Raw genomic sequence first — 23,691 nt, 5'->3', positions numbered from 1 at the left:
AAATCATCGTATAGTGAAGCAGGCTCCTAATCAACATAATGCGGATTTCCCCCATTGGAACCATCGTTTTGCAATCGCAAAAATGTCATCGTTAAGCAATTTTTACATCATGCGGGGTAAGCGTCTAGCGGGGCACCACTGTACTATGTACCTGTTACCAAAGGGGGGGGGGAGGAACTAAGACAAGAAGTTGAACACTATCTTGTACTTTTAAAGATATACAGGGCTAATCCTTGCTGATTTTAGGAACACATACCTCAATCAGCGTGGAGTCAAAATCTTCATATGTTTCTGTTGATTGAAAAGATGCCTATCAGTGATGCAGAACACACATCCATCTGCACGTTATCTTCCAAAAGTAATTTATTTACCTATTTGTATTACTTCCATAACATTTTATATGGGGGGGGGGACTCAAAGTGGCTTACATTAACCCAACAAATACTATATAAAAAATCAAAAACTATTTTTAAGAGAGGAAGTTTCTTCCATTTACAGCAGAATATTATGGTTGAAGGTGTAGCCTAGCCCACAAAGAAAAGAAACTCAAGACTCCTGAAAACATGGGGACACTGATGCATCTATCTTATACCCTTATTTGGGCCTACTGTAGTTGCAACTTATAGTAGGTTTTCCTATAGTAGGAAAACGCCCCCCCCAATATCTGCAGGGGATCTGTTTCAAGCCCCCCCCCCCCTCGTGGATGCTGAAAGACATGGAATGCCATTATGAATGCTATACAGAGCACGATCTCTATCTCCCTCTAGTGGCCACCAGTGGCCAGTTCTGCTAACTCCATTAAAATCTATCTTTTGGGGGAATTTTCTTTTAATATTTTCAGACCGTAGATAAGTGAATCAGCAGATACTGATCCAGCGGATAAGGGGGTCTACTGTGCACTGAATTTAAACCACTGTCACCAGACACCTAACTAGTATCAGTGGTTGAGAGCCCCATCATCGGTTTTGGTTTTATCATTTTTCCAGCCTCACTTCTATCCTTCCTGAAATATTGATCTCCTGCAACAGTCTCCCTGGCATCTATATCGCTTAGTGTAAATGGCAAACAAATATATTTTTAAATGAAATAAAATGACACGGCAGCCATCTACATACACTCCCTTTTCTGCATTCAACTACTGCTTTCTTCCGCAGTTATCTTACCTCCATCAGGGCTTGGATCAGGGTGTCCCAGACTGATACCGTTCCAGGAGGCTCCAGTAAAGCCTCTCTCTTTCTTCACCTTCCGTCTCATTTTCTTCTCCCATTCCTCCCGCTTTATCAGCCTTTCCGACATTAGCTTCCCTTGCTCTTCTTTTTCTCGTCGTTGAATCCCCAGCGTGCTTCTCTGGTTTAAGATGGGGGCGCTGAGGCCGGGCCAAAGGATCCCAGATCTTCCTAAGGGGATCAGGACACAGAGATACCTGTCACTTGCAGATCACAGCTCTAACAGTGAAAAGGAGGAAAGCCACTGGAGAAAACCTTCTGCTGTTAACATTCCTCTGCTTTCCATAAAGTAAAAAAAGAGACAACATTAAATGAGCTTGAAGCTAGCCTAGAGTGGTCGTATAGATCAGATGGGCGGGGTACAAATCAAATCAAATCAAATCAAATCAATAAATAAATAAATAAATAAATGGCATACAAAGCTTTATTAGTATTTTGTGGGGGGGCAACTTGGGATTGTGCAGCAGGATACATACGTATATATAAAAAACCCACTGAACCTCGAGCTCACCAACCCTTTCCTAATGCTTCAAGTCAAACATGCTACTGTTCTTACATATGTCAGGGGTAAGCAACACACGATTCGTGGGCTACATGTAGCCTGCCTTTTGGAGACCAGAGAGTCCTTCCCGTCTTAAAACTAATTTTGCTTCAGGAAGTGGGGTTGGTTAAACAAGGCAGGCCACTCGAAGCATAAGCAAAAAGCCTCACGTACGGCTATTCTGGTGATGCAATGCATGGATCTCTAATTTCCTAGGCAGCTGCAACAAAACCACAAACTGCAAATGCACAAGAAAAGCTTACAAAAAAAAAAATCAAAGAGATCTCAAACTCAAAATCTTTCAACGCAAGTTGTCACCGTCAGTTGAAAAGGCTCCTGAAAATTACGTTTCTTTTGAATCTGGAAGTGACCTCCACCTGAAGGCTTTAGGCATCCACAGCCAACTACACTGCAACACTTTTAAATTTTAATTAAACCCCCTGCCCTCTCCATCCCCCAAGCTATTTTAGATCTGGGAGGGAGCTTTTGCTGGGAGAACAAAAGGGCCCCCAGGCCTGAAACAGCTCAGAGCAACCTGGCAAAATCCTTTCCTAGTCATGGAGGAAGTGCAAAGGGGGAATGGGAATATTTGTAAAAATAATGAGGGTTAGAGTGGGGAACTCTGGGGAAGCCACATTTTGCTCAACTCTGCTGTGTCAGCTTTTAAGGGTCCTTTTCTTTCCTTTCTTCAAGTTCCCCCAAGCATGCCGATCTCTCCTTGCTGGTCCTTGGTCCATGTGGACAGTCCTGTTCCCTTACCATTCAAGACTGAAGATGCAACTACAGTGGTGCCTCGCATAACGTTTGCTTCGTTTAACGTTTTTTTCGCTTAACGTTTATTTTTTCAGAGTCAGATTGTGCTTCGTATAATGTTTTTCCCTATGGGCGATTTTCGCATAGCGTTTTTGGGACCATGCTTCGCTTAACGTTTTTTGTTTTAGGTCCCCTGCTTCACTTAACAATGTTTTTTTTTTCAATTAAAAAAGTGTCTTAGAAGGGTAAAAATGGTTCTAAATGCTTGGATTCGTTAGAGGACCCCTTAAGACATGTGCAAACCTGATTTGGCTTTGATCTGACTTTTCGTTAATTTTTTGTGAATTTTTGTTTTTTGGCCCATGGGAACCAATGGACCTGTCAAAATCTGACAGCTCCATGCTTTCCTATGGGGGAGAAAACAATTTACAAAAAATTAACAAAAGTTCAGATCAAAGCCAAATCAGGTTTGCACACAACTTAGGGGGTCCTCTAACGAACCCAAGAATTTAGAACAGTTGCTGAGTCTTCATTAATTTTTTGTGAATTTTTTCTTCCCCCATAGGAAATAATGGAGCTGTCAGATTTTGACAGCTGTCAAAAGTTGGGGGGAAAAAATTCACCATTAATTAACGAAAAGTCAGATCAAAGCCAAATTAACTTTTGCATCCGTTTTAGAGGGTGCAGAAGCTAATCCAAGCATTTAAAACCATTTTTGACCCTTTTATGACACACTTAATTTTGCAAAAATTGACTTCGCAAAGCCATTGAAACGTATTGAGTCAGCTACAATACATTCCAATGGAGGATACATTGTATCGTTTAACTATGTTTCCTATGGGTTTTTTCGCTTAAGGACGGCAATCCGTGCCTATTGGAACGGATTAACCGGTTTCCAATGCATCTCTATGGGAAATGGTGTTTCGCATAAAGTTTTTTTCGCATAAGGTTCTTTTTTTGTAACCAATTAAAAACGTTATGCGAGGCACCACTGTATACTGTAATTTATCCCACACTTTGGATCATTGCTGCCATAGTTATGTCCCATGTGTTTTCTGGAAACGTAAAGGTAATTCTGAACCAGCCATGGTCTTTCTCCATGGACCTTAGGATCTTTTGGCTCCACCCGCAGAGGCTACTGAGTTTTTCATTGTTGTGCTTGTTTCCTGTGGAGCATTCCGGCTCATGTCACTTATACTGGTTTCTGGCATGTGTGATTCAACACAGCAAGGGTGGGTGTATCCTAAGGTGATGCTCACACTGACTCCTTAAGCAAGGTGTGGTTATTCCCACGAACAGCAGAAACACGATCCCCTCTTCTGTTGTTTCTGCTCCCAATAGTTTTTTATTTCATGAAATTATTTTGTTGAACTCTGCTCTAAGTCAGATAGGTGCTGAACTGCCTATGTTATACGACATACATTGGCCATACATGCCATTCTGTCTGGAACAGTATCATTTCCTCCTGAAGAGGCTTCAGCTTCCTTTAATGATTTAATTCAAAACAAAACAAAACACCAACCTCCACTTGATGAATGAGGAATACAACTGAAGGGACCAGGAAACGACCTGAGATGGCTGCACAGTATCATGCCCTTGTTGCCAGCAGGAAAAAGGACCCCAAGCTTTACATAACAAAGGGCAGCCTAACTGTTGACAAAACCAACAGCAGCAGTCAAGATGGTTTACAGGATACCCTCTTGAGCTCATGACCATTCAGAGTGACACCAAGCAAGGGAAAAATTCAGACGCTGAATCCATCTTTCATCAAGTTAACTACTTCTCATCCAAACACAAACAATTGTCAGGGACGTTTTTCAACAAGTGGAATGATATGGAGCACAGGAGGGAATATTTGGTGCTGATCCAAAGTCCAGTTTCAAAGTTATAATTTTTTTGTTTGGACTGCTCCCATTTTTAGAACTGCCTTACAGAATGTTGATTTGCTCTGTGAGCACAAAAACATCACTGCTCTTTTGTATAGTGATAATGCAACCACATTCTGCAGGAAATTGCACCCTGGCCCTACCAGCTTGAGTGGGTTCAGCACCAAAATGCACACTTCTTCTGTGCCTCTGCCAGCTGATGCCATGGGCAAGTGGAGCAGTAGGGCAGAGCCATTTGTGGAAACCATATGCCCTTCAGCCAGGGCTCTGCTGGAGTTGGGTAGAGAGAGAGACAAGAGACATCACTTCTCTCCTTCCTCCATATCCTAGCTGAAGGGGTGCAATGGGGAGGCAGGCAGGCAAGCAGCAGCAGTTCCCTCCAGCTGCTGCACTTTCTCGGATTGTGCAGCCCAGACCTCTTCTTAGCTGTCCACCCCCACCCCAAACAGGTAAAAGGCTGTGCTGGAAAAAACAGCCAAGAAAATTGGTGGCATCATTCAGTGAAAAAGAGGATGGTGGAGAAATGGCAGAAAATATGTTTCTTGTTCAATCCACTTTATCTCCACTTTCCTTTACAAAGTGTTGCATCATTTCAGTGCTACATCACTTTGAAGGAGACATCAAGAGGATGAAAGGAAGATTAGGGAAGCAGAAAGGAAAAGGGTGGTACAAATGATGGAGGAGGGTGAGAATTGTACTGACTCAAGGTGTTTAAAATCTCTTTCCCCCAAAACTACCTGGAATAAAGTGAACATTTTTATATTAACGGAAACATCGATATGCTGTATTTTTCCATGTATAAGACCCCCTTTTCTAACCGCAAATTAAGAAATCTTAACTTACTTTTGATTATTCAGCCTCTGGGCTCAGAATGCTCGGACATTACGAGTCCCTGTTGAATCTGAGCACTCCTTACAGACTCCATCTCCAAGGAGGTGTGTTCCAATTGCTTTGATCCCTGCTTTTCCCCTTCTTGCTAAGACCTGCAGTGCTTAGCAAGAGGAGGGGGAAAGGGATCAAAGTGCTGCAGGATCCTGACTGTAGGAAACTAAGCCTCATGATTGAAGGAGGCCTGTTTGCATAGGCAAGGTATGAGCTGTTTTGTTCTTGCTTCAGCTTACTTCCGTGTATAAGACAACCCCCAATTTTTAGTCCAAAGGTTTTAGACAAAAGTATCATCTTATACATGGAAAAATTACGGTAAATCCAATTTGAATGGCCCCATCAAGACAACTAAGCCTGATCCAAGACAGGACAGCATCCCTGCCTGGTCACTCCTTCTGTTCACCATTAGATTAACTGATATGAATAAAGCAATTTCTGGGTCTTTGCATAATGCATGAATTTACCTTCACCGATCATCTGGCCTCTATTGAGATTCAGTTTTATCTTCTTCTTCGTCCTTTTGCCTCTTGCTCTGTTTTTACTTGAACTAGACTGTGCCACAACTGCTTTCCAGATTTCATCAGCTGTCACTGTGATAAAGAAGAAACCATATTAACAGCCATTCAAAGTGGGGCAGGGAGCGAGAGGCAACATGTTCAGGTGTCATTTAATTGGAAGCTTGTAAACCTAACCAGGTCTCAAGAAATTGTCCATGCACAAGTTTGCATTTCATTTGGTTTGCAGGACATTTCCTGAGATTAAAACCAAATTCACAGCTAATGAGTATGTGGGGTCTGGATAGCTAAGAATTTTACACACACAAAAATACATGCACATAGACATACAGTAATGGGGCACAGCTCTAGCAGATGCCCCCTCCTCTTGCTAAGCACTGCAGGTCTTAGCAAGAAGGGGGAAAGCAGGGATCACAGACTACCAAATGGCAAAAATATATATGGAAATGTATCTGTAAAAATGGGTTTTGGTGGGTTGGCCCAGGATATTCTGCTACCTGAGGCAAAGAACAAGATGGCACTCCTGATTATCTCCCATAAAAAACTGCTAGACTGGCTGTTGAACATGTCTCTGCTTTGCATACAGTGCTCTTCCTTGTTGTTGCCTTTTAGCATCTGCTAGAGACAACCATCTGATTTTGCCTACCAAAAGGGCCAGTACTGATTGATGTTGAGAAAATGGATGGGTCACAAAGTCCCTTCCCAACTGGTTTGTTCTGTGTTGCTTCCTCTCAACTTCTCCTTCCTATCTTCAAGCATGTGTTAGGATTCTTGGTTCTGCCTTCACCTCACAAAGTTCTGCCCTGTCACTGTGGGGCATTCACAAAGTAGCTGTGAAGGTTACTGCACATCTCTTTATGTTCAATATAAAATAATTGTGCGCCGTCAAGACAGTTTTGACTTATGGCCACCCTTTCCAGGTTTTCTACGTTTGGAATACAACTACTACAGTGGTGCCCCGCATAGTGACGATAATCCGTTCTGAAAAAATCATCGCTATGTGGATTCATCGCTATGCAGGCCAAAAAAGCCCATAGGAAAGCATTAAAACACGTTTAATGCGTTCCTATGGGCAAAAAACTCACCGTTCTGCGGAAATCCTCCATGCGGCCGCCATTTTCACTGCCCAGCAAGCGAGGAAAGGACACGAAAACACAGTGGGCGGCCTTGAGAGCTCTGATCTGGCCTTGGTGACACATGCTTTAGTTACATCCTGGCTGGGTTACTGCAACATGCTCTACGGAAGGCTGCCGATGATAAATGCCAGGAAACTTTAGCGAATCCAAAAGACAGCAGCCAGATTGCTAGCTGTTGCTGGTCACAGGGATCACATAACCTTCCTGTTACAGCAGCTCCCCTGGCTGCTGATCCACTTCCGAGTTGAATTCAAAGTGTTGATTCCAGCCTAAACATCCCTAAACAACTTGGGCGCAAGCGATCTCTAGGGCCGCATCTCCCTTTATGAGCCTACTAGATCCTCAGAAGAGGCGTTCAATGTACTGTTTGCGGTGACTGTACAGCTAAGTGTTTCTTCAAATCTCTTGCCAGAAACTCATGCCATGATACAGCACAACCGCGTCAAAGGGAATTGATCCTTTGTGCAATTTCCCCAACTTCTAGAGCTCTTATCGAACCACAAGCATAGCAGTCTACTAAGGAAACCACAACATGCATGAGGCATTTGACTCTTTGCATTGAACACCAACAAAGTGAAAGTATGCAGACCGTAATCGAGACCGTCTGTTTGATACAAAGCACGTCAGTCGCCCACAGGACTGTGGCCAAAGCAAAAGAGGGGAAAACTTACTTTGAGGCTATAACTTATTTGGATTCTGGGGGCTGTAGTCCAGAAAAGTAACCTTTCCCATCTTTGGCCCTGAGAGGGAGCAATACTATACAATCTTTGCTCCATGCTGCAAGGTCTGTGAATTGTTTCCAAAGACTTACATTTGCCGAAAAAGCTGCTTTGTCTGTACTGTTGCACTGTGACGCTGGGAGGTGCAGAAACATAGCAATGCTTCTGTAAAGCATTTGCCAATGTCGTGTATTGGCAATGGGCTCCATGAGATGGAATGAAGGCACAGCCTGCAAAGAAAGAAAGAAAGCACACAAACACAAATATTAAATGATTGATTCATCCACAAACTTATGCAAACATGACTTATTCCTGGAAGGAAAAAGGAACTTTTCTTTGTCTGCAAAACTGATGTATGAATATATGTTCTTAGAAAAGACGCTGCTGTTGCTGTTGTCGTTAAGTCGTGTCTGACTCTTCGTGACCCCATGGACCAGCGCACGCCAGGCCCTCCTCCTCACGGATAAGAAGAAAAAGGAGAAATGCCTCTCCTAACATAATTCTGCTCTCAACAGTTTCTGTACTTTCTTATATTAAAAATAATTAACAACTTTTAAATTCCTGTTGGCTGATTAATCGGAACCACGTTTAAAACCTATTAAACATTTTTGGGGTCATTTAATGATTCACTCATTCATTCACAATTATCTTTAAGCCCTCTTGCTGGATAGCTCAGTGGTTTAGGTCTCTGGCTGTGGAGCCAAAGGTTGGGAGTTCAATTCCCCGTTGTGCCTTCCCTTGACAGGGGTTGGACTCGATCATCCATTGGGTCCCTTCCAGCTCTGCAGTTTTAGATTTAAGAATAAAACCCTTTCAATGCAGCACACAATATTTAAAACCATGAAAATTCAATCCAAACAAGGAATTAATAAGAGCAGAAGCCTCAGAACTATGGAAAAGCTAGTGAACAGAGTTCTTTTTTGAACTACACAGATTTCCTGAAGACCTCCAGAGAAGGAGCCTGATCTTATGGTTGCAGAGCCACGGCTGAAAAAGCCCTTCCCCTTCTTCCAGGAAGGGCAGCCACAAAGGGAGTGGTGACCATTTCTCCAGTTTGCCAACTGCTCAAGGACTACACACTCAAAGAGGTGCATGGACAAAGGGGAAGGAAAAAGGCACAGCAATTTTTTTTAAAAAAACAATGAAATACACACAGATGTATCTAATCTAAAGATTAATCAAAATGAAGCACTACATTTTACTAATTGGCTGACACCCTATTGCTTGGTATAGGTAAAGGTAAAGGTTGCCATTGACAATTTGTCCAGTCACGTCCGACTCTAGGCGACAGTGCTCATCTCAGTTTCCAAGCCATAGAGCTAGCATTTTGTCTGCAGACAGTCCTCCGTGGTCACGTGGCCAGCGTGACTAGACACAGAACGCCGTTTACCTTCCCACCGAGGTGGTCCCTATTTATCTACTCGCATTTTTGTATTTTGCATGCTTTCGAACCGCTAGGTTGGTGGGAGCTGGGACAAGCGACGGGCTCTCACTCCGCCGCGTGGATTCGATCTTACGACTGCAGGTCTTCTGACCTTGCAGCACAGAGGCTTCAGCAGTTTAACTCGCAGTGCCACCACATCCCTAGGCTAGGCCCATGGAATCAGTGGGGATCTGACAGTCAAGTCTTCCATCATTTCCACTGATTCAGTGGGGCATATTCTAATTGCAATTTACTATACTAAACGACAGGATTCCAGTCATTATAACATAAAAATATTAATTACAAAATACTTTAAAATCATCTTTGAGGAGCATATTTCAAATTTCCTTAATAGCAATTTGCTTAGCAGCAATAACTGAAATGACAAAAAAGGCTCGCAAAGACTGTTTAAATACACGAGGCTATTTAAATAACAAAAGAAGGCAAATGCTGGGGAATAGGCTTGCAATTAAAGGCTTCCTCCTTCAATCCACAGTAAAATTCCTCTTTAGTCAGCTTGTAACACTCAAGACACAGACAATGGCCTTACTAAAACAAACAGCGTATTTAGTGGCTAAAGCAAGACTGACAGGTTTAAGTCAAACCTGAGGGAATTGTTGAATACAATTCTGTAAGTACAGTGGTGCCTCGCATAACGTTTGCTTCGTTTAACGTTTTTTTCGCTTAACGTTTATTTTTTCAGAGTCAGATTGTGCTTCGTATAACGTTTTTCCCTATGGGCGATTTTTGCATAGCGTTTTTGGGACCATGCTTCACTTAACGTTTTTTGTTTTAGGTCCCCTGCTTCACTTAACGATGTTTTTTTTTCCAATTAAAAAAGTGTCTTAGAAGGGTCAAAAACAGTTCTAAATGCTTGGATTTGTTAGAGGACCCCTTAAGACATGTGCAAACCTGATTTGGCTTTGATCTGACTTTTCGTTAATTTTTTGTGAATTTTTGTTTTTTGGCCCATAGGAACCAATGGACCTGTCAAAATCTGACAGCTCCATGCTTTCCTATGGGGGAGAAAACAATTTACAAAAAATTAACAAAAGTTCAGATCAAAGCCAAATCAGGTTTGCACACAACTTAGGGGGTCCTCTAACGAACCCAAGAATTTAGAACAGTTGCTGAGTCTTCATTAATTTTTTGTGAATTTTTTCTTCCCCCATAGGAAATAATGGAGCTGTCAGATTTTGACAGCTGTCAAAAGTTGGGGGGAAAAAATTCACCATTAATTAACGAAAAGTCAGATCAAAGCCAAATTAACTTTTGCATCCGTTTTAGAGGGTGCAGAAGCTAATCCAAGCATTTAAAACCATTTTTGACCCTTTTATGACACACTTAATTTTGCAAAAATTGACTTCGCAAAGCCATTGAAACATATTGAGTCAGCTACAATACATTCCAATGGAGGATACATTGTATCGTTTAACCATGTTTCCTATGGGTTTTTTCGCTTAAGGACGGCAATCCGTGCCTATTGGAACGGATTAACCGGTCTCCAATGCATCTCTATGGGAAATGGTGTTTTGCATAAAGTTTTTTTCGCATAAGGGTTTTTTTTGGAACCAATTAAAAACGTTATGCGAGGCACCACTGTATTTATCAGGATCAGAGCTGTAGAAACATGTATAGTTAGAATACAGCTGAGTTGATTGTGACAGCTGAGAGAAGAATCTCAGATAAGAACAGGAAAAAAAAACTTTTCTGCTCTTTTTTTAACCTTAGGTCATCTTAGGTTAAAAAAAGTTCTCCCCCTAGTGGTAGAGTACGTATTAACCAGCTTTGCATTAGTTCCTATGGGAACTAATGCTTCAATGTACGAACGCACCTCTACATAAAAAAAAAACAGCCAGAACGGATTAATTGGTTTTCAGTCCATTGCTTCAAAATTAGCTTCGTCAGAAGTGCTTTTAACACTGTTCCCTGACCTAAGGGGAAAAAAAAGAAAAAAATCCCCCTCTAGTGGTAGAAGGCGGAATAGCAGCTTCCCATTAGTTTCTATGGATGGAAAAGAGCAGATACGGATTAAATGGTTTTCAATGCATTCCTATGGGAAATGCAGATTCTACATAAGAACTTTTCCACTTGAGAACCACCTTCCAATACGGATTAAGTTCTTAAGTAGAGACCCCACTGTAAGACACTCGTGCTTCCATTTAATGTTGTTCCCATGGCCTCCGTTTTCTAGGAATAGAGACTTCCATCAAGAAGGTGAGAACACTGCTTCAGGAAGAGCAAATTCTTTCTTTCCATTTGTCAGCAGGTACACATATCCTTCCCCTTGCAAGAAAGAAACAACTATGATGATTCAACTCTGAATCTGAAGACTTTGTTTTATCTCCATGTACTTATGTAAAGAAATGTAGCTTATCCTGTTTAAGAGTATCAGCATCCGGAGGACGTAAAAAGAAAATAATAAGGCACAACTGGACTCACTAAGCCATTGGCGTCTTATGCCTTCTATGCTACCAAGCACTGTAGTTCTAGAGTTAGCTGTCAGATGAAAAAACATCATATAGGTTGCAGCACCAACCTGTCTAGGCATTGTCCGTTGATCTGAAGGGCCAATCCCTGCCCAGCAGGACCTATTAAAGCACTCCTTCAGCAAGGGGTAATTCTTTCCTAGGATTCAGAATGCATCTTCCTCTGGTCCTTGTTTGGATCATGCTTCTGTCCCACTTGAATCCAAAGATGTGACTGCCAGGCACTAGAAACCTGATACAGGCAAACTATTTGCTCAAACAAGCCAAGAGAATTATAATGAGGGAGGAGGAGGAGTTGTGTCCAAGGAGGAGCTCAATAGCTAAATACTAAACAGGATTCTAAAAAACAACAACAATAATGGATAAAAACCTGTTCAATATAGGAATTGATTTCAACAGGACCAGTACAGCTAACTGCATAGAAAGGCAATTAGAAGGAAACGTGGCTCCTTGATGAGTTACAACACTGGTATGTAAGCTCAACATAAAAAAAACTAAGATCATGGCCACTGGTCCCATCACCTCCTGGTAAACAGAAGGGGAAGATCTGGAGGCAGTGACAGATTTTACTCTCTTGGGCTCCATGATCACTGCAGCTGGTGACAGCAGCCACGAAACTAAAAGACGCTGCTTCTTGGGAGAAAAGCAATGACAAAACTCGACAGCATCTTAAAAAACAGAGACATCACCTTGCCGACAAAGGTCCGCATAGTCAAAGCTCTGGTTGTTCCAGTAGTGATGTATGGAAGTGAAAGCTGGACCATAAAGAAAGCTGACTGCCGAAGAACTGATGCTTTTGAATTGTGGTGCTGGAGGAGACTCTTGAGAGTCCCCTGGACTGCAAGAAGAACAAACCTGTCCATTCTGAAGGAAATCAACCCCGAGTGCTCATTGGAAGGACAGATCCTGAAGCTGAGGCTCCAGTACTTTGGCCATCTCATGAGAAGAGAAGACTCCTTGGAAAAGACTTTGATGTTGGAAAAGTGTGAAGGGAAGAGGAGAAGGGGAAGACCGAGGATGAGATGGTTGGACAGTGTCATCGAAGCTACCAACGTGAATTTGACCCAACTCTGGGAGGCAGTGGAAGACAGGAGGGCCTTGTGTGCTCTGGTCCATGGGGTCACGATGAGTCAGACACGACTTAACAACTAAGCAACAACAACAACATGTAACTAATTTCAGTGTTGCTTACAGAATGAATAACTATAATTATCATAATCACTTAGGCCAACCAATTTGATATAAAAGCATGTTCCTATCACTATAACTTTGTCCTGGTTGTCATTCTGCATTCATTTGTTCTAACAGTCGATTCCATTAATAATAGACTATGAAAAATTCAGTACTTTGCTCCTGGTGAGCTTAGACATATGCTGGGAGTTGTAATCCAAATAACTGTATAACAGTCTTCCCATTGGGGATAATCTGTCTAGCATTACCTATCTTCTCACTGGAGAAAATATGAACAAGTTCTCCATGGAATCTTGGGGTTCTCTGATACACAACTGAGAATCAACAGTTTGTATCATTAGTATCCCAACATGTAGAACCCAGAGATGCCCAAGAAAACAGCTACTGCTCATGTATAGGCATAGTGGAGGGAGTAACCTCTGTCTATAGCTACATAATACCCTTTACTTATGATTCTGAACGGAAAACCCCAGGCTAAAACAGCTGCAATGTTCGCAGAGTGAATGTAAACAGAAATCTGTTTAACTGCAAGATTGCAGCTCCAAAAACCATCCAGTCATATTAATTTTATTTTCCAGAAGGCAGTGAACTCCTTCACCTTATGTTTTCTGAACAGAAACCAAAAAGGCAAAATAAGGAAATTGTATTCTAAACGTAAGAAATACATTACACAAGAAGCCCCTGAAGGAATGTATGGCTTAGTTAATCACAACTTTGCATCTGCTTCAGAATAATGTGTGCTTGTCTGATTCTAGGACACAACATGGGGAAAAAACATTTCTCACTTCAAAACATAACAACATGATCAAATTGGTGCTCTTTGTTTAGTTAATTTAGATTCCGAAAATTCAAGCTAAAGGATGCCTCAGCTTCTAATACCAAGTCTTCCTAAGATGGGGGCAAACCTCTTCAAGGGCAGCCTACTTTTACATTTCCTGGCTTAAGGAGAAGCAAATCAAGAGGATGATGGCCAAAAGAACCAATGGCCTGACTTAATATTTTCAGGCATGGGATGCTAACCAAAGCAGCTAATTTCCTCATATAGGAACAGGAGACTTCTGACCTCAGGGTAACTGTAGGTACTAGAACAAACTTAATGGTTTTAAAACAATCTTCCACTTTTACAGTATACTAGACTCATCTTCTAACACAGATTTCAGCAGATATTTAAAGTGATTTTGAGTCTGTCTCCCAATTTTGGTGTACGCATGGAAATAATAATAATGTTCTTTTAAAAATGCTTCTGTATGATTTTCAAACTGATCATTGGTTATCCAGGAATCCCGGGGCACTTACTAATTTATTGATATTGTTATTTTTATTTTCACTCACTCATTTCACACACTAGCAAGGTTATGCTCAAAATCCTACAAGGTAGGCTTCAACAGTATGAGGACCAAGAACTCCCAGAGGTACAAGCTGGATTCCGAAGGGGTAGAGGAAGTAGAGACCAAATTGCTAACATGCGCTGGGTTATAGAGAAAGCCAGAGATTTCCAGAAAAAATATCTACTTCTGCTTCATTGACTATGCAAAAGCTTTTGACGGTATGGACCACAACAAACTATGGGAAGTCCTTAAAGAAATGGGAGTGCCTCACCACCTTATCCATCTCTTGAGAAACCGATATGTGGGACAGGAAGCAACAGTTAGAACTGGATATGGAACAACTGATTGGTTAAAATTGGGAAAGGAGTACGACAAGACTGTATATTGTCCCCCTGCTTATTCAACTTATATGCAGAATACATCATGCGAAAGGCTGGACTGGAGGAATCGCAAGTCGGAATCAAAATTGCCAGAAGAAATATCAACAACCTCCGATATGCAGATGATACCACTCTGATGGCAGAAAGTGAGGAGGAATTAAGGAGCCTTGTAATGAGGGTGAAAGAGGAGAGTGCAAAAAATGGTCTTAAGCTCAACATCAAAAAAAAAAAAAAAGAAAAAAAAAGAAAGAAAGAAAAAAAAAAGATCATGGCCACTGGTCCCATCACCTCCTGGGAAATAGAAGGGAAAGATATGGAGGTAGTGACAGATTTTACTTTCTTGGGCTCCATGATCACTGCAGATGGAGACAGCAGCCCCGAAATTAAAAGACGCTTGCTTCTTGGGAGGAAAGCGATGACAAACCTTGACAGCATCCTAAAAAGCAGAGACATCATCACCTTGCCAACGAAAGTCCGAATAGTCAAAGCTATGGTTTTTCCTGTAGTGATGTATGGAAGTGAGAGCTGGACCATAAAGAAAGCTGACCGCCAAAGAATTGATGCCTTTGAATTGTGGTGCTGGAGGAGGCTCTTGAGAGTCCTCTGGACTGCAAGGACAACAAACCTATCCATTCTAAAGGAAATCAAGCCTGAGTGCTCATTGGAAGGACAGATCCTGAAGCTGAGGCTCCAGTACTTTGGCCATCTCATGAGAAGAGAAGACTCCCTGGAAAAGACCTTGATGTTAGGAAAGTGTCAAGGCAAGAGAAGGGGACGACCGAGGATGAGATGGCCAGACAGTGTCTGCGAAGCTACCAGAATGAATTTGACACAACTCCGGGAGGCAATGAAAGACAGGACGGCCTGGCGTGCTCTGGTCCATGGGGTCACGAAGAGTCGGACATGACTAAACGACTAAACGACGACGAGTTCCATCATTGTTCCAGTGCCCTTTATTCCTTTATTAATAAAAACAATATACCAATGAAACCACCTTACCTATGTGGTTTCATTGGTATATTGTTTTTATTATTTTGTTTGTGCCTTTTATTTTAAACTGCACAGAATAGTGATTTGGCACTAATGGGAGCAGTATAAAAATTAAATAAATAAATAAATAAGAAACAAATCCTATTAAACTCAATGGAATTCATTTCTAAATAAATACATAGGATTCAACGTACGATTTATTTAAACAAATAATGATTCACCCTTAAATGAAGGGCGAGGGCACATATGGCTCTTCAGAGGTAGATGATGGCAGTTGTTGCTGAAGTTTCCATGTTCCCCAGACCCATTGTGTAAATTCTAAACCAGGCTTGTCCAACCTGCGGCCCAAGGGCCGCATGCGGCCCAGGTCAGCTAGTAATGTGGCCCAGTGCAATTTTTTATTTTTAAAGAAATTCCAAAGTTTCAAGTTACATTGCCGGCACTTGCGGCCGGAATGTGGCCGGGGCATGTCACAACAGTAGAGGGGGAGAGAGGGAAGGAAGGAAGGAGTGGGAGGGGAGGGGACAGGGGGGCTGCGTGACTGCACTGTGCCATCCCCGTCAATAGGTGGACCCCCTCCTGGCCCCATAAAGCCGCTGGAGTCAAAGCTGGCAGCATTTGCTGTCTGAGATCGCAGCTGCCTGTAAGTGCGCTTGGAGTGGGGCTGCAGAGGACGGCTAGGGCTGCCCCCCATGCGGCCCAAACCAAATGTATGTGCGGCCCAAACCAAATTTGCATCTTCTAATGTGGCCCAGGGAAGGTAAAAGGTTGGACACCCCTGTTCTAAACAAAGACCTGAATGGGAGGGGCTGAGCAGTGTGCATTTTGCATAAAAGGCTGCCGGTTTCAATTCTAGTGCCTCCAGCAGGTCTGATAAAGATTCAAGCCTCAAACTCTGGAAAACTGCTGCTCGTCAGTGCAATTAACACAAAGTTAGATAGGTCATTTGACTCACTAGGGATCCGTTTTCCTCATTCAGATCTCAGTCTACTGCACATAAATCCTACCTATGTTCATTCAGAAGGAAGTATCATTTTATCGAACTGGGCTTCCAGCCAGGTAAATATGCTGCTGCTTTCAGTTTTAGATTAAAATCTAAATTAAAAGCAAAGTGTGCTGCTTATATACTGCCCCATAGTGCTTAAAGGACTCTCTGGGCAATTTACAATTTAATTATGCAGGCTACACATCGTCCCCCTCAGTGAGGTGAGCATTCATTTTACTGACCTCAGAAGGATGAAAGATTGAGTCAGCCTTGAACTGGATACCTGAGCACAAGAATGAACTCAGGTTATAAGCAGAATCTTCACTACAATATTGCAGCTTAACCACACCGTGAGGCTCATTTCAAACTAAACTGCAATCTGTTTGCCTTAGACAGAATCCATGCGACAGAGTGAGCTCCCATCGCTTGTCCCAGCTCCTGCCAATCTAACAATCTGAAAGCATGTGAAAATGCAAGTAGATAAATAGGTACCACCGCGGTGAGAAGGTAATGGCATTCCGTGTCTAATTGTGCTGGCTACTTGACCATGGAAACTGTCTATGGACAAACGCTGGCTCTACGGATTGGAAATGGGGATGAGCACCGCCCCCTAGAGTCGGACACAACTGGACTAAATGTCAAGGGGAACCTTTACCTAAGTATGACAATCCCCCATTGAAGCCAAGAGACTGATGCCAGCAGGGACGAAAAATTTATACAGTATACTCTTTCTAGGGACGTGGTGGCGCTGCGGCCTAAACCGCAGAAGCCTGTGCTGCAGGATCAGAAGACCAAGCGGTCGTAAGATCGAATCCACATGACGGAGTGAGCGGCCGTCGCTTGTCCCAGCTCCCGCCAACCTAGCGGTTCGAAAGCATGCAAATGCAAGTAGATAAATAGGGACCTCCTCGGTGGGAAGGTAACAGCATTCCGTGTCTAAGTTGCACTGGCCATGTGACCACGGAAGATTGTCTTTGGACAAACGCTGGCTCTATGGCTTGGAAACGGGGATGAGCACCGCCTCCTAGAGTCGAACACAACTGGACAAAAATTATCAAGCGGAACCTTTACCTTTACTTACTCTTTCTACTTCAAATGGAAAAGAATTGTATTTTATACTGTTGGCATTATAAAACTTGTGTTACACTTTTCCACATTTAATATTAATAGGTTTCTGTAATCCACCTACATCCTGACCTGGATATAAACGTAATCTGAAACAGGTTCAACAAGTGAAATTGAAGCTTATTTTCAATACTCCCAACGGGAGACGAAGCTTGGTGCTGTCTTTCACAGGCAATACTTAATTCATAACAGGCAACTTATTCAGCATAGCAGTAGGAAGTAGACTGCTAACTGCTCACCAACTTTCTTATGAACAGCTCTCTTAGCTGCTTCTCAACCTTTTTATCAGCCTGAATAAAATACAGAGGTTAGCCCTACCTGAGCAAACCTCTTTAAGCTAAAACCTAACTGGTCAACAGAGATGGGCCCGTTGCTTCTTCCCTGCCCTCCCAACAGCATCTCCCAGAATTCTCCAAAAAAACCCCGGATAGAATTGTGGGTGTTTCAGCCCACAGAAACAAACCAAGACATTTGGAAGGGGCCCTATCCTCCAGACTGTCTTGGGCCTACTTCCTGTAAAAAAAGGAAACCTTCCCAGCGTTTCTTGGGAGGTGTAGTCTTGCTATTATGCTCTAAACAAAAAGAACTACCAGACCACCACACTAAGTATCTCAGGGCTGACTTCCTATCTGTTTTATTTCAAGCACTTGTTTATTGCTTTTCTGCAGAGCAGATGAAAATGATTCAAAACAGATCCAAGCATTCTCTAAAAACAGCTTAAAACTCTCACAATCAAAATCCTGGTGACCAAAGGCATCTCAGAACAATACAGTTTCAGCCGCCTGTTGGACACTTAGTACAGATGAAGCCAGCTTAACTTCCCTTAGGAGCTCCACAACTGAGTTCAAACAAAGTCCTATTCCTTGTAATGTATACCATGTTAAGCGATATACTTAATATGATATATCAGGAGAATCAAGAGGAAGTAGACCAAAAGCCTATCTAACCCAGGATCCTTGTTTACACTGGGGGAGGGCCAACCAGTAGCCTTGGGGAAGCCCACAGGGAGGACAGGAGAGAGCAAAACAAAAACCCCTCCTATCTATGCTACCCACAAAGTGATAAGGACTAAATTGTTTGTTTAGTCGTTTAGTCGTGTCCGACTCTTCGTGAGCCCATGGACCAGAGCACGCCAGGCCCTCCTGCCTTCCACTGCCTCCCGGAGTTGGGTCAGATTCATGTTGGTTGCTTCGGTGACACTGTCCAACCGTCTCATCCTCTGTCATCCCCTTCTCCTCTTGCCTTCACACTTTCCCAACATTAAGGTCTTTTCCAGGCAGTCCTCTCTTCTCATGAGATGGCCAAAGTATTGGAGCCTCAGCTTCAGGATCTATACTTCAAGTGAGCACTCAGGTTTGATTTCCTTTAGAATTGATAGGTTTGTTCTCCTTGCAGTCCAGGGGATTCTCAAGAGCCTCCTCCAGCACCACAATTCAAAGGCATCAATTCTTTGGCGGTCTGCTTTCTTTATGGTCCAGCTCTCACTTCCATACATCACTACAGGAAAAACCATAGCTTTTACTATTCGGACTTTTGTTGGCAATGTGATGTCTCTGCTTTTTAAGATGCTCTCAAGATTTGTCATCACTTTCCTCCTAAGAAGCAGGCGTCTTTTAATTTCGTGGCTGCTGTCACCATCTGCAGTGATCATGGAGCCCAGGAAAATAAAATCTGTCACTGCCTCCATGTCTTCCCCTTCTATTTCCCAGGAGGTGATGGGACCAGTGGCCATGATCTTAGTTTTTTTGATGTTGAGTTTCAGACCATTTTTGCACTCTCCTCTTTCACTCTCATTACAAGGTTCTTTAATTCCTCCTCACCTTCTGCCATCAGAGTGGTATCATCTGCATATCTGAGGTTGTTGATATTTCTTCCGGCAATCTTAATTCCGGCTTGGGTTTCTTCCATTCCAGCCTTCCGCATGATGTATTCTCCATATAAGTTAAATAAGCTGGGGGACAATATACAGCCTTGTCGTACTCCTTTCCCAATTTTTAACCAATCAGTTGTTCCATGTCCAGGGGAAGGACTAAATACATACACATATATACATCTACCAACGTGATCATGCCCCAGGTCCAAGCCCTTTTTGAAGGCATCCAAACCTGGCTAGCCATCCCTCTTTCCCTGGCTAGCGATACCCACATTTTAAATACATGTCCTTTCTCCTTTATCTCACACACTCTGATTCAGGGAATCACCCCAGGCCCTTGCATTACGTGAGGAGGAGAATAAGAAAAAAATTTGTCCCCCACACCACATAAACGTCTACTACGCCTATCTATCCTCTCTCCCCCTCCCCACACACAGACCACAACCTCCAGGAAAAATAGCCTTCCCTGATCAAGGCGTTCTGGCGGCTGCTTGACCACTGGGGCGACCTTCTTTGTACTGTACCTTTACCAGCCTCCAAGCAACCCTGATACTCTCAGCACTCCAAGATCGGGGCGCTGGTGGGCAGGGAGGCGTGATGGGGTTTGCAAGCAAGCACTCGGACGGAGAAGCCAGTGAGGGGGGGGGACAACGAGCAACCCCCCCCCCGGGGAAAGAAGAGTCAGGCAAGCGCCTTCGTGCTGTCGGTCCGCGAAAAGCTCCCCGATCTCGCCTCAGAAGCAAGAAATAGGAAAGAGACTTCACCTCTCCACGCGGTTCTCCAGATCCAGGGGCTGCAGACTCTTTGGGCCGCCGATGCTAAGGCGGCCGCCATTTTCTTCTTGTTCCCTCGTGGCCACCGTACTGTGAGCGCTTTATTTCCCCCTCCCTTTCCCTTCCCTTCCCTCGATTTCCAGGTCACTAAGGCCACCCGCTCCGTTTTGCAACGCCCAGGACATACGGCCATAAACGGAAATTAAAAGGTTCAGTTGTAGGTGGCCGGCGCCAGAACAGGCAGTAATGTAGACAGCCTCTCCCCCCCCTCCGCGGGTTTCTAGGTAGGAAGGACCCCGACACTGTTCCGAGCACAGGGAGCAAAAAAAAAAAGAAGGGGGCGCCGTTCATTGTCCAAAGGGTTACGGTCGTTTGCGGTGTTTTGTTCATTTCCTGGTTGGGTTCGAAAGCCGTGTGGATTCCCCCATGTGCGGGGCTCTGAGTGGCCCCTGTATGCTGGAGCTCAGAAGAATTACTGTACTTGGAGGATTTTGGTAACCGATTCACCCAAAACGAACTGTACTGTGGACAGTGTTAATAAGTTAAGGTTGATTTTAGGAATGGGTGAGCCAGAGAACCTATCTGTGATGCCAATCTAAACTATTTTAATGCACTTTTCAATGCTTTATGCATTGGTAAGGATTTGGGTCCTTTTTTATGTACCTGTATTTATTTATTTTTTAAAAAATATGGAGCAGAATCCTATTGGATATTTAGCATTACTGTACATAAAATCAGTCACAGAAGCTGCTGTGGTTCGTTACGAAAGTGCTTGATGTGTGCCAGATGATTTGACCTCTTGTGTGTGTTCCTGCACACACAGATGGCGAAATCTATGATAGTTCTCCTGGTTTATATATATAAATAATATATATATAAAACAGAACTATCACAGATTTCACAAGTCTCATTTGTGGCTCCGAGTTTTGTGTACACATTGGTGGGTCATTTAGAGGCTGCATGTTCCCCGACATCATACCTGTCCCAGGCCTCATGAACCCTTTGGTTCATGTTTGGCTCTGCAAGGCAAAATATGGAGTGATGCCCTAGGGGCAGTCTGGCAGGTATTCCTGATTTCCTAATTTTATAAGGTTATAGCAGGCAGACACCTTTTTCTTCTATAGGGAAACAGTTAATGTAGTGGCAGATGTTCAAGATTTCCTGAAGTATTTTTCCAAGTTGTTGCTTCCAAGTAAACCCCCAAAAATTATATAATGTGATAATGTGCTTCATCTTTTTTTCTTAAATATGCCATTCTTATAGGAACCTTTCTGGTTTATGTCTGACTGTGGTGGGAGGAAAAAAAATCACAGGGTGGCTGGACACTGAGACTGGCAAAACATTTGGATTCTGAATGGTTGAAACAGCAGCAAAGTTAATTCCCCTCCACCCCAAAAAAGCACCCTATGCAGACTCCACGGGCAAGACCAACTCCAGATCATGATAGTTGTAGGAAGAAGGCAACTGACATATGTGTTATGGGATCCAGTAGGGCCCTGTTCTTTCCCCATAGCTAATTAAAATCTAAAAAGCCGGGAGAAGAATGGCCTCAGTATGCTGATGAAACCCAGTCCTATTTCTTTACTACATCTGGCTGAGATAACGCTATGCAAGCCACATAGACAGTCTCTGATACAGTGGTAGACTGGATGTCGGCCCATCATCTGAGCTTTGACCATAGACATATGGTCCATGGTTTGGCCCAGGATATTTGAAGGACCATAGTTTCCTGTATGAAGACCCTTCTCTCAATCCCACCATTTTCACAGGCATGTCTGATGGGAACACAAAAGATAGCTTTCCTCTGTGGCTGCTTCCAGATTATGGAACACCCTCCTCTGGGAGGCTACGTTAGCCACCTCACTCTTCATCTGGGGAAACAGGAAAACCAAATGTTTTAGACAAGATTTTAACAAGTAATTGGGCAGCTTTTAATCTTCTGTGCTATTGGTTTAGTTAGATTATTTTTTAATGAGCCACCTTGGGCCCCTTCATTGGAAATGTGGCATAGAACTGAAAACTAGAGATGGGGACGAATATACAAATAGAGATCGATGGATATTTAACAAATTGGTTTTCCCGACAAATATAGCCAATTTGTTAAATATCTGTCGACCTCTATTTGTGGGTTCCAGAGACCTCCATGAATATGAAAAGATGAATATTTACCTGTTTTTATTCGTACTTTGTATTAAAAACAAAAATCAAAAAAGCACCATTCTGCCTACCAGCTGACAATCAGCTGATCAGTGGCAGAAAGGCAGCCACCACCCCACACAGCTCCCAATACCAGAGCCTACCCCCACCCTCTTCCCTCCCCTACCTTAGCCTTATTATAGTATATTATCCGTTGATCTGTTAACCTTGACAGTTTCAATGAAAACGGATCACATGGACGTACTGTGAGGAAGAGGTTTCTAATTCCAGTAAACAGGTCAGTTTGAGACAAAATTGCACTTAGATGGGGCAGGTGTGGAGTCTGGGGGGATAGGTTGCTCCTAGTTTCATTGGTATCAGTTGAAAACAGGTGTGGTCAGTGGCCAGTTTTCACAATTGCCATTCATCATTTGGCAATTCCATGGTATGTACATATATGTGTGTATAGGTATAATACTGTATTTGCATTTATTTATTTATTTATTTATTTATTTATTTATTTATTTATTTATTTATTTATTTATTTATTTATTTATTTATTTATTTATTTATTTATTTATTTATTTATTTATTTAATACCCCGCCTATCTGGCCCACCGGACCACTCTAGGCGGCTTCCAAATATAAAATCAAATAATAAAACATAGACAAATACATAATAATCAAACAAGAACAGCAGTAAAGATAAAAAGGAAAAGTAAGAAAAAAATCAAGAGTTGGCTGGAGGGAAGGCCTGAATAAACAGCCATGTTTTTAATTGGGTTTTAAAGGTGCCCAGTGTGGGGGCCGCGCGAATCGCCATCTGTATGAAGGCAATCCAGTTTTAAAATGTTTAAATAAATAACTAACCAACCAAGTCCTAGAACTACATTATCCACCTGGCCTTGCAGATAAGAGTCATATTTTTGAACTATCAGTCATCTTTCACCATCAGTCATCTTTCCACCATATGACGTAAGGCTTAATTCAGTATGACCAATGACAAAATCTTTGAGTTAGCATGCTGTTTTGTCCCCTGCTTAAATGTTTAGGTCTTTGGTTTGTTTGTTTGGTTTGGTTAAATCTTAATTTATTCATCAGACACTGGGAGGTTGTTTACAGCTATAGCATTTTCCAGGATAAGTTCTGCACTGAAGTTTCCAGCATTTGAAGAAATCACACTGGTCAGCAAAATGGGGCTTATGGACAAGCTTTACCCTGGGGTATCCCCCTCATGATCATGATGTCACTCCTGCTAGCTAAACTATTTCCAGTGCAAGTTCATTTCCTGGTAGAAATCTTGAGATCAGTAGATGGGGGCAGCAGTTTTTATTCTG

The 23,691-nt window shown here is 42.7% G+C and overlaps 1 protein-coding gene across 1 annotated transcript in view; it reads right to left on the bottom strand.

Annotated features, from left to right (window-relative positions):
* Positions 1-21,609, bottom strand: part of MRPS5 (mitochondrial ribosomal protein S5) — a 55,402-nt gene extending 33,793 nt beyond the window's left edge. The window contains exons 1-5 of the mRNA XM_020794782.3: positions 20,210-21,609; positions 7,754-7,891; positions 5,756-5,881; positions 1,164-1,397; positions 257-291 (exon numbers count right to left, since the gene is read on the bottom strand). Of these exons, the coding sequence (XP_020650441.3) occupies positions 257-291; positions 1,164-1,397; positions 5,756-5,881; positions 7,754-7,891; positions 20,210-20,411 (735 nt within the window). The 5' untranslated portion in view covers positions 20,412-21,609. The remainder of the gene's footprint in view (positions 1-256; positions 292-1,163; positions 1,398-5,755; positions 5,882-7,753; positions 7,892-20,209) is intronic.
* Between the last annotated feature and the right edge of the window lie 2,082 nt (positions 21,610-23,691).

The sequence above is a fragment of the Pogona vitticeps genome, chromosome 1 (assembly GCF_051106095.1).
Source record: "Pogona vitticeps strain Pit_001003342236 chromosome 1, PviZW2.1, whole genome shotgun sequence".
NCBI classification, from domain to species: Eukaryota; Metazoa; Chordata; class Lepidosauria; order Squamata; family Agamidae; genus Pogona; species Pogona vitticeps.
This window is presented reverse-complemented; position numbering and strand designations above follow the sequence as displayed.